An 11811-nucleotide genomic window follows, 5' to 3' on the forward strand; every position below is an offset into this window, starting at 1 on the left:
TCACCCCAAGCAGCCACCAGCTCCTCCTTGGTGTTTACGCATGCTCCATGGACTCGGATCGGAAGGCTGAGATCCCGAACAATTTTGCCGAATGCGGAATCGTTGACCACATTGCGTAGTACTCGGCACTGAGTAGAGAGGAGCTTTTCCATACGCGTTTTCCGCTGCATCGGGATTGTTGCACTCAGACCTGGGATACCAAGTCCACCATGTTGTTTACCGGCGTGGATGTAGCCGATCGGGGTGTCCTTCGGTAGACGTAGCCAGCCACGAATATATTGCCTGATGTAGTTGTCCAATCTTTTTAGTGTGTTCCTGTGGACTTGGCCGAGCACGAGCGAATATGTCAGCCTTGGTATCAGGTAGTTCCTCGTGATATCCATTCTTTGATGCGGCTTCAACGGGGCACGCGTCACTTCTTCGAGCAGTTTGAGCAGGTGCTGTCGGTGGTTGAAGACCCCTTTCCCCTTGGAGGTGAAGGGAATGCCCAAATATGTTACAGTGTCTGTCGTTCCCAGATAGCACACTGTTTACAGTTGCTGAAAAGAATTCAAATACGGGAAATTAAAGACGGCACCACGTAGGTTGATGCGAACCAAAATGTGGAGAAAAGTCATACTTGAATGGTTTCTCCGTTATTGTACGTTTAGCCCACTCTTGCTTATTGTCACTTGTGTCGCATCAATTTGGCATTACGAAATTTGTTCTCCGTTCATCGTTGTGAGGAGAAAGTTACTTTTGAAACCACTACTGGTGCTTGCTAAGGAACCGTCTCTGTAATTGGACAATACATTCGGTGATCACTCGCAAGATTGTTGGCTAGAGTGATCATTCATGAATTTCTCAATTTCAAGAACTAGTACATTCGAGTTTCCTATATGTGGCACCTTAAAAAGCTTCGGGTCTTTACATTTTGTCAAACTTTTCTCGGCACGACGTGGCTGTTTGACTTCCTCTAAAAACCTTACTTTAAAGTGCCGCAATGTACGTACGTTGCAGTTCCCCAGCTATATACACTTTTCTCAGAACGCGCTCCACCAAACACTGTTGGCATCCATCAATTTTGGGTAGTTGAGCCTCTCCCCAATCTCCTATTCACAGAGCTGCGTGAACTTATGGAGTGAGTTGCCTCAAGTAAATATCCGCCATGAATGATCGAGCCTACCAAACAGGGGACAGCTCTGCGCTTAGAAGGTCTTGTCCAAAAGCGCGGGTGATATCGTCATATACGCTGGGCCAGGTCAGGTTCATAAGTATGCAAGCCTTGGTTGTAAGGGGGCAAATGTAAATCGCTGAAATGAAATATTATCCTGCATGTGGAGCATACCGCTCCGCACGACCTTGACACTGAAGCTTTCAGTATCATCGTTGTTATCATCCGTCCATGTTGCGTATCGTGTGGGCCATCACCCCAATCAAGTGCTCCATTACTGAATCTTTGAAGCTTCAATTGTGGCACAATTGTATCCGTATTCACTGGATTTTTCTATGTTCCACTCCAGTAAAATCGGATTATAAGATGCTGAATCGTGTGAGGTACGAAGTGCTACTTTTGTAGCATGTTGTATTTACCGCTCATGAGCGCATTGCATTCAGATACTTTTTCGTCTTTATTTCTAGACTGATTCCGATGTCATAGATCTGAGTAAGTTGCGGAGCGTTCCATTTGATGGTTTTCTCTTTTTTCTCAGTATGATCTAGAGTTTGTCGTTCTCATCCTCTGCATCATTGTGTTTTAGTAGGCCAGTTGGACCTACTCCGGAAATTCCGCTTGTTCTCTTGGACGTCTGTCCTGGAACAGCCTTCAAAGTTCACCTCTGTTGCTTACTTACAGAAGACGTTTGCATACTATACTGTTTCCATTATTTCCTTCTGCTATGAGAGGGAAGGACATGGTTGATCGTATCGGTCGTTTTCTGTTCGCCTTTTCATCATTCCACTACCGCGACTTTTAACTCAACTCACATTGGTTGAAAAATACTTTGTTAGCCTACTAAAGTTCATCATATGTAAATAAAGAATAGAACTAGCACTACGGCAGATAAAATGCTACCACATTTTTTCACGTTAAAGTCTCTTAAAACCATGTTAAACCACCCGAGGGTAATTTAAAGGATATCTCGCGATGAATTTGAAAATGTACTGAAGCCAGTAGTAGTGTTCCGGAAGGGATTTCGTGTGATGGAATTAAAATGCCCCTATAGATGAAGGCTTTTCGCATGTGTGCGACACCCTTCGCAGAATCTCTGTCGCTCGCTCAGTTACTTCGGCACGCAAAGACGACGCGTTGCATAGACTTACTCGTGCGCGCACCTTTCATTTACAATTCAATGCACGGCTGATCATCCGTCACTGGCTGGTCTGCGCGTGGGTAGATGTATGTGTGCCAGCTCTTTTGGGCGGAAGAAAATCCGACTCTTATTGTCGGTGCGTTGTGATCAGAGCTGCCGTGCAAGCGGGGTGGATAAACAGGATGTGAATCTTGATCTCACAATGCAGACGGAGCGAGGAAGTAGGTGAATTGCCCATCGGAGTTGAATCGACACGAATGGTCTGTTGGTATGTGCGTCAGTGACTGGTTAGCAGTGACAAAGCCGAAGTAGACTACTCGTTCCACCTTTCTGCCCTCTAGGCAGTAAAAAGAATTGGATTATTTTGTCTATTTGATTTGTTGTAGCCGAATTATGCCATTTTCTTTAAATATTTTGGTTGGGAGATACAATTTGCAGATAATGCTACCATACATCACCATACCATTACATATTCTTGCACAGTGATTCTGTGCATTCGACACTGGTAGATAGTGTGCTACGCCCAGTTTCGCTCGGAAGCCCACATACGCGCTTTCGAGGGCGGAAACCGTATGGTACTTCAAAAACATCACTTTTGCAACTTTACTTTCGAAATCCATATCAGTAGTTACCAAAAATCGGAGGAATTTCTAAATGAACCATGTCGCTCCCACAGCTGTTTCAGACTTGTTTCTACATCTGCACACCATGTGACATACAAAACTTCCTATTTTTGGTAGTGGAAATGGGCTTTCACTAGTTTCGGTTTAAGCAGTTCTTGGTGTGAATGAGTCCATTGATTATGGTCATCTTACGTCTGGTTATCTTTGTGACTAGTTGCGCGCGTGAACAGAAGTGACTAGTTAGTGATAGCATCTGATAAACCAAAATAACACTAAAATGTAACCTTCCCAGGTACATTTTTCGGGGTAGTGTTGACCTAAGAACCCATCCTGGAACTCCGTCTTGTGGATGTGCACACGACCTCTAACGGCTGAGACTCCCAAGCCACCTAGGCGTAGACGGTAATTAACTCAGGCTTATAAGCGACGTTGTAGAAGTTCTCATCATCAATTAATAGTCATGCCATGTTCATGCTAAAGAACCACGCCCACGTGTCACAACAGTTCCAAGTGCGTTTCAAGTATATTATTCAGGTGGTCTCACTGAGAATCAGCAATTTCAGAAAAATGATATCTCGTACTTTAACTACTCTGTTTCAGGAACTTCCCGAAGTTTGCATCCAGAAAGTGAACCCGGTGTAAAACCAATCTACGGTGTGCCACAGGCACGATCTCGAACCTCGGTTAGTTGCTGTCATGACTATATGAAACGTACCTTTGCATAACCCATTAACTCGTGATTCTCACTCTATTTCCAGCTCATGTACTACAGTTATTAGACGATCGATTAAAGCGTAAATTACGTCTTTCTATTCTGTCTCCTTTCTAATCCCGTCCTGGAACTACTCGACTCTCGCAACAGTTGCCTATAATCTATGTCAAGGAATTCTGATGCCTGCATTCATGCATTGTTTTCTTAGTTTATTGGTTTTGTATCCGCGCCCAACCTTGATGCGTTGGTCTTAAGGTATTGTATCGTTTGATTTTGATTTGATTTCGCTTAGGATCTATTGTGTTCTGGCACGTAAACATCCGTTTTGTTAGCTGATCGACGGTTATTGTTTTGGACTTAAAAAGGCGCTTGTTTTTCTTTCTGGATTTGTTACAGCAAATTCTGTGGCCGTTGCATTTTCAACTGTCATGATACAAAAACTAACAAACATGTATCATCACAGTGATACAGTTTATTTATTTCCAGCAATCTGTGCAGGCTGAGCTATCAACACTCCCTTCAACAGCATAATTATACAACCTTTCAGGGGGCCCTGATCGTCAATCTGGAAGCGATAGGGTCATGCGGCTACTTTATACTTTTACTGGGAGTAGGTGGGACTACAGAGTAGAGCGCGCATTTAAATCACAGTGTCGCTGCTAACCACCCCTTTCAGGCTAGGATTGGGGTTAAGCCTGCGTGCACCGCATTTAGTGGTTCAGTGCTGTATTTTGGTATGTTGTGCAATGTACAACATACCCATAACTGCCTGACCCCACAAGAACGTGCACTGCACTGCATAGCTGCCTGTCAAGTATTCCTAATTTACGAACGACGCCTCCGAAATATCCAGTCTTGTTGAGATAATGCACCTCCACCGGTGTAACTATACTGCAACGTTTTGCTTTTTCGTCCTACTGCCTTCCCTTTTGTACAAAAGTCCTGTGCCTCTCACGTTCGGAAATAAGACATTTGAACAACATCTTAATAGTTCGTTCTAAGTGATGAAAACCAATCGATGGACCATGCGTAACGGCAGCGCGATTCGTCTCCGTGGTCTTGACGTGATGTATAAGTCCTCGACGCTTTAATTCCTGCATTTGAGGTTGGAATGGTTGGTCAGTGGCTGTTTTAGGCGTTGCCTTGCTGAATATCTAATTTACCACCAAGATTCGATGAATGCTCGAATTAATTAAAAGCACTTTTGTGCTGTAAACTTCCAGCTATGTATCAGCAGACCATCCACTAACGCCTCACTACCCACCCCAAGACGCTCGAATAGAGTTGTGCGTGTAAGCACAAAACGGAAATAAAACAACTGTCATTCGCAGCCAGTGTGAAAAAAACACATTCAGAGCCTTTCTGATTGAAATTTGTGCGCAACTTTTGAGGCAGAAATTCTTCGAAATATAAATAGCCGTTTCCTTGTGTTGATCAGACGGCAGTTGATCTGTTCGCCGAGGCGGAAATTTTTCCTTGTTCGGCAAATGTTCTATTACATTTCAAGCGATTCTTCAAATGTATTTCTTGGCGTCGCCTGGAATTGAATAATTAGCAGTTCAGGTTACCCGTAATACAACATCAGCAACAGCAATGTCTGACTACAAGTAGTGTTTTATCAGACTAGGGACATTTTAATATATCTTACAGTTAGATCCTATGGATAATCACTATCCATCTTCCTGGTACCTTGGTTGGTACACAGTGGTTATTCGGAAAACTCATTGTCAGTCCCAAACAAATTAGGACGCATAGATTGTTACTGACGGCGCTAGATTACCTTGAAGTTTGATCCCATGCCAAGGTGGCGCAGCCTTGCAGGTCGACCGTGAAGCCTGATGGACACGGGAGGATCTAAGCGTAGTGTGGCGGTTTGTGTAGTTGGGTGGGAGGGGGGTTCAATCTGAAGCCCACAAAATTTCCCATACCATGATGGTCGATGGATCAGCACAGTCTTCTTATCCTCGAGGAACTTGTACAGTGATTGGTGTTTTTAAACGTTGACTCCGCATGATGGACATCTTATGTCTGATCTGTAAGTTTTGACTGTGCTAGCGCCTACTTTGTCTTGAACAGCGTTGAATATTGTTTGTCCTCTCTTCAGTTACTGTTGTTTGCACGTGTTTCCATGCAAAACATGCATTGGCGATCATTTGGCATGACTGGAAAACTACTCATGGCACGCCTTCGAATAGAGTGTTTCCCTTACTTTTCCAAAAAAGTAATATTCTCCTGTATGTCCTTCCATATCTCTCCCTCGCATTTTTATGTATAATTATACCCTTCAGAACTAGACGATATTAGTAGTAGTACGCTAGCTGGTAACATCCAGGACAATAAAGCCGTTCTGCCCACTTCCGATCAACGCAGAAAATCCATCAAGCATCCGTTGTGCTTACTGCGTTTTGTTGCACATCTCAGTGAGTGCGGAGTCATTAAGATTCCGGAGTCCTGACCGAAACAGATACCCAATTTCTCTTCTTTTTATGTTCTTTCCACATAGAATCACTTTCGCACCGTATCCGGTGGATTGGTGGATTTAAGTCAAAGTTCGGAAGAATCCTCTCAGAAAACCCGATCCCAGACACCTGATCCACAAATGGGGAAGCAATTTAGTTGTGATCAGGTCACCTACATGGAACTCGCTTATCCACGAACGTCATCGCACATGTTGAAACCATCTTTAACTGGATCAGATGGTACCCACCGAATACAACCGTCGGACGACAGTGGTGAGCTACACGTACAGATGCTGCATAGCATGGTTTGACTTCGCAGTGGTGTCCTTGAATTCTGTTTGCAGGAGGTTACACCGACTGCAGTTCTCTCGTTCCAAAAGCTAATTATGTTGTTTTGCATGGTTCACCGCTTGTCTGTTGTGTATTAGTTGAGGGCTAAGTATCGAAGAACAAAATATTTTGCTACTGGACTGTGCAGTTCTGACGGGCAAAATTTTCGAATCTGTCCTTCAGGATAAGCCAGAATCGCAGGAAATTCGAGAAAATCTGTGCATAGCCTGGGAGAATAACGACCGTCATTTCAACCGCGTATACAAAACGTTGTCTACTTACGCATTCTGTGTTGCACAGATCATACATTCGAAGAGTCTGCGCCGTGCTACGTCAAATTCAACATCTTAGTAGTCATAATGTACTAACTTGAGTTGCGAAAAAAAAGTCACACAAACAAACTCACATCTACTCTCAACTTGAGTACCTTATGTTCACATTTGCCTGTGTCTGCCATTTCTACACTACGATGCCTATCTTTTCGCTTTTTATGAGGCGGTTCTCATGTCAACTTCCTAACCTGTTTCATGCAAATGAAAATGGAGAACGTAGGCTACAGGCAGCGTAAAATAAAAGTAGATTTGTCGGATGTTTAAGAGTGTCACTAAAACTTATCACGTTTCCTGGCCAAGACAGACCCGGACGTGTGATTGTGTATACATTCAATGTATCTCACCACATGTAGCGTCCTGGTACCACTAAAGATGTGGGAAGCGAGATTGAGGGTCATCTAACATGATTGCGGTGCTTGAACATGGATTTATCGTCTTTGACAAATGGACCATCGCAGAGGTGTGTTGATGCCCACAGTGAAGCGAATCGCATTGAAATTAAAATTATTCCGAGTCCGTCAAACGCTCATACGGGGGACACAGTGATCTGTGAGCCTTTCCTGGTACTAAATAGTTCTTGATTTGCTCACGGATGACAACCCACTAGTTGTTAGTTATGGTGATCGACTCTATCGGAAGACTTTTGCGGCAGGAGTCTTTGAGCAAAGAAATGCTTATTTCAAAGGATAGTGCCAGTTCAAGGAAGAAGTTGGGTGTAATATATCCTGCCATCATAGCAACAAAAAGTATCAAGTCAAAATCCAATGTGTTCTGTTATCCGCATTTGCAAGCGTACATATCAGCTGAAAGTTGTAGGGTTACAGAAACGGTAGAGTGGCTTTCTGTTTGAAGACGTCGCTTTGATGTTGCTCATGGCGCGTGTCGAAAATGAATAAACTCTCATACATGTAATCTATACTCCTGCAACCGCCACTTGACGTTCAAGCGAAAATACTGTTCTTATAATCAGGCTCCTGGTTTTGTTCCTTCTGCTCACTTGCATACGACCCAACGTTGACTTCCCGGTGGTCTATCTGGTGAGTAGCATGTTGACATACAGCCTACATACAAAAGTAGTGAGATTAATACCTGACCATTTTTTATTCACTTCCTTAGGCTTAAGTTTTTATTTCATTGGGTTTCCCAATCCATGGGCTAATGCCTGTTTAAAGCGACGTGTCTCACTATTCCTATCAGGAGGGTAGAAACTTTATTTATATCGGTTCATGGATAAAGGGTGTAGGGACTAGCTGCTCTCAAACGTGCCCGTCGCCGAAGCGTCTGTCAAACCAATCACATCGCTCAAGCGTCAACATATTCACTTGATCAGACGTGATAATTCAGATGCGTCCAGTGTATCTTGGTAGATTAATGTTAACACTCGCATCGCATGTTAGACGTTCGGAGTTTAAATCCCGACACGACCAAGTGTATGTACAGAGGAGCGGATGAACTCCGACAGGAACGAAACTCGAGCTCAGTGTTTCCTCCCTTTAGTGTGGAACCGCAAGAAGAATTGCTCCAGGACTGGAAGGGGACTATTTAAAAAGTGTAATTTGAATGTGAATTCTGCAACTTCCGCCCCCAGCTACAAATATTGAAGTTGATCTGTTTTACCAAAGGTTTTGACTTACACTTACCCTGTATCTCGTTTTGTAGTTCTAGGAATGGAGAAGTCGGCAGCTGTTACGGGTTCTCCAGATTCCTCCACGCAGTATGGCTCTTTACTGCGACTTGGTAAGATGCATCGAATACGTCAGTCCAATGTACCCACTGGCAGAAACGGTCAGCTTCCTGGTCAGTCATGTGGTGTCCTCCGAACCTCGTTCATCATGCTTCCGGGAGAATTTTTCGTTCATCTTCAACGTCAATCCACTGGTTTTGGTTTCAACATTGTGGGTGGGGCAGAAGAGAATTCCCAGGTAGGACTCGTATTATCGATTGTTTATTCAGACCTTTATCCTTTCAGAAATTTGTTTAGGCGTAACTGTGTCGTGCATACGTATAAGCCCTTAAAAGATGACGCCTTCAAGCAAACCAGCGTTCATGTATTCCTGAATAGCGTTTTGGTCATTTCAGTGCATAAAGTTCACCGGGGAATTGAATATATCATGGTCAAGTTCTTCTGTATCGGTCGGAGGGTGTTTGTGCGGTCCGAAGATTTAAAAACACAACCACCACTGCCACCACTCTCAGACGTGCCAACAATTCGGGCACAATCTCCGGCCCGTTTGACAATAAGTAGAATGCTTTGGAATATCTTACATTTCCCACCATCCATTCCTGAGATTCTTATGGCAACGGGAAATACAGGCAACCGAGCGGAACTTGGGAAGTAGTGTTTTGCCGCCGGATCCCCATCAGTCCTAAAGATGTGCACAAACGAGCCGGAGAAAGTAGAGAGTGATAGCCTACATTCTTTTATTAAGGTAAGGTATAGCGTATGAGGATCACTTTTGCATCTCGGCACAATCTCCGGCCCGTTTGACAATAAGTAGAATGCTTTGGAATATCTTACATTTCCCACCATCCATTCCTGAGATTCTTATGGCAACGGGAAATACAGGCAACCGAGCGGAACTTGGGAAGTAGTGTTTTGCCGCCGGATCCCCATCAGTCCTAAAGATGTGCACAAACGAGCCGGAGAAAGTAGAGAGTGATAGCCTACATTCTTTTATTAAGGTAAGGTATAGCGTATGAGGATCACTTTTGCATCTCGGAGACAAGTGGGCGCAACCAACCATCAAGTGAGTCACATGCTGTTACTTGAAGAGCAGTAATTAAATTGCTCAATTAAATTTTGGATGAAGGTTGACTGAATAATCTGCTATTTGAATTTGAAAAGTCAAATACTAACAAAAACCAAGAGGAGGGGTAGGGAAACGGTGGCTTACATGGAATAAGAGAAGAGCTTATTGTCGGTGATATGCTATCTTCCCGCTGCGGTTAAGAAGACAGAAGAAAGGACGCTGTTGTCCGGATCGCTTTCAACACCCGGATGAAATCAACCTTGTGGACTGGGTACTCCAACGCTTCTCTGTTTCCTACGAACGAACGACGCCAAAAAACTATCAAGTCTGCCGAACTTTGTAATGCAATGTAAGAGTCGCCATGCCATGAACAGCTGGGCTTTTCCATCTGACGCGCTAGCATGCGTAGTGCTTTCTTCCTTACCTCCAATGTTCGCGCTCTGGCTGAAGGTTGGTACACATGGGAACTTTTGGGAAACTAGCTTCGAGATAACATTTGATGCGAACTATAACAATACAATAGCTAGAGGTGCAGGAACTCGTACTTCTACTAAAATTATGGACCTGTGAATTTATCAACGTGGCCATTTTGAAGGCTCAGCTCGTGCTTAGATGTATGCACTTAGAAACCACGCTAGAAGTTTGGAAAAATAAGATGAGTGTTGTTGTCTGGTGTTGTTTGTTTGCTGTCCCAAGACCTGTGAATCAACGTGGCCATTTTGAAGGCTCAGCTCGTGCTTAGATGTATGCACTTAGAAACCACGCTAGAAGTTTGGAAAAATAAGTAAGATGTTGTTGTCTGGTGTTGTTTGTTTGCTGTCCCAACGGGCCTGGTAGCAGATGGATTGCTCCGTGGTGGCGGTCCCGCAACCATGGATTTAACGCCACAAAGCCGCACCATCAGTGAACGCTGAACTTCATCCAGATTCAGTTTGGCAAGGGAGGCACACAACCACATCCGCTTGCATCCAAATATCGTCATCACGTACCTACCGACTTGACGTCTGAGGTCAATATCTGTGGGTGCACGTAAAAATTTTCATGAAGGGTTAACTTCTGGGTAACTGCTGTTGGTTAGATTCTTTAGCATGTAATATAAAGGACTTGTCAGCTTCTGGTTCAAAATCCTGATCACTGCACCGTGGTCACTCTTCCGTACGTAGTACAGGGCACGGAAGTCGCCTTATCCTTGTCCTGATTGACTATCAGTAAAGAAACTTTCTCCTCATTCAGTCCGTGAATGAATGTCGTTGGAAGAAATGGGTGAGCTCCGGGTTCCGTGCACACCTAACCGTTCTACCCAGGAACGGTTACCAGTATGTAACTTACTAGTCGCTTCAAGGACAGAACCACAAATACGTAGCATTGCTTAACGATAGAGCATTTTACATTTCATTCTTTCGGATCCTTGGGTTTTTTCAAATGAAGCGAAATGTTGGCAAACAAAAAATCCACCGACTGTTTACCAGACGTCTCCGAAACGATAACTACCCAAATGAACGAAGCTTCCTTCGAATTAAGTAGAGTTATTGATCTTCCTTGTTTGTACTAATTAGCATTCGGTCCAGTACTGAGTGGTAGCTGATTATCACCCGAAAGGATACTGTATCCGAAATATTCCTCAAATCGGTTCAGGTTGTGGTTACTTAAAGGCGAAAATGGGGGTAGTAGATACCTGTAGAGTGCTCTGCTTTCTGATAGCGTGGCAAGCGTTCGTACTTTCACTTGTTTGTAACTCTAAGCTATTTCTTTTCTGATTAACCGATTCAAGGTAGTTGTCGGTTCTCTTGTGCTTGGTGGCGCAGCCCAAATGAGTGGTATCGTGCGAACCGGTGACAAAATCGTTTCAGTGAATGGGACCCGGGTAATTGGGGCCAAACATCGCGAAGTAGTCCAGATGCTGGAACAGGCGGCACATACTGTTGGGCAAGTAACGCTGGGACTACAACGATCGGTGAGTTGCTATACCTTATTCATGCTCGTTGTAAATCATCTTCAGTGGATTAATCTTCACATATTGGCGGTTGGCACACGGAAGCTGTCAATCCCTATCACTCGTTTAAATAAGCATGCCAACATTGACCCCCAAGTGCCAGTTCTGGCAAAACTGGAATGCGCTGCAACTTTTCTAACACGGGGATTTTATGTTTCATTCGAAGACGCAAGGTTTTCAAGACGTTATTGAAACGATGAAGGGCATTCTCCTGTATACAGGGATTGTGATCACCGAACAGATAAATGTGTGCTTAATGTGTTTCAAGTAAATTGGAATACTTTTCGTTTGTCCTGGTGCTGCGGCATGAGTGCTCCGTCT

At 44.0% G+C, this 11811-nt stretch overlaps 1 protein-coding gene across 1 annotated transcript in view; it reads left to right on the forward strand.

The window, feature by feature from the left end:
* Nucleotides 1-11811, forward strand: part of T265_12718 (hypothetical protein) — a gene marked incomplete at both ends in the record, with an annotated part of 63195 nt that overhangs the window by 39410 nt on the left and 11974 nt on the right. The window contains 5 exons of the mRNA XM_009165158.1: nucleotides 1621-1645; nucleotides 3515-3597; nucleotides 6130-6358; nucleotides 8407-8669; nucleotides 11269-11451. Of these exons, the coding sequence (XP_009163422.1) occupies nucleotides 1621-1645; nucleotides 3515-3597; nucleotides 6130-6358; nucleotides 8407-8669; nucleotides 11269-11451 (783 nt within the window). The remainder of the gene's footprint in view (nucleotides 1-1620; nucleotides 1646-3514; nucleotides 3598-6129; nucleotides 6359-8406; nucleotides 8670-11268; nucleotides 11452-11811) is intronic.

This window comes from Opisthorchis viverrini, assembly GCF_000715545.1.
Source record: "Opisthorchis viverrini unplaced genomic scaffold opera_v5_12, whole genome shotgun sequence".
NCBI classification, from domain to species: Eukaryota; Metazoa; Platyhelminthes; class Trematoda; order Opisthorchiida; family Opisthorchiidae; genus Opisthorchis; species Opisthorchis viverrini.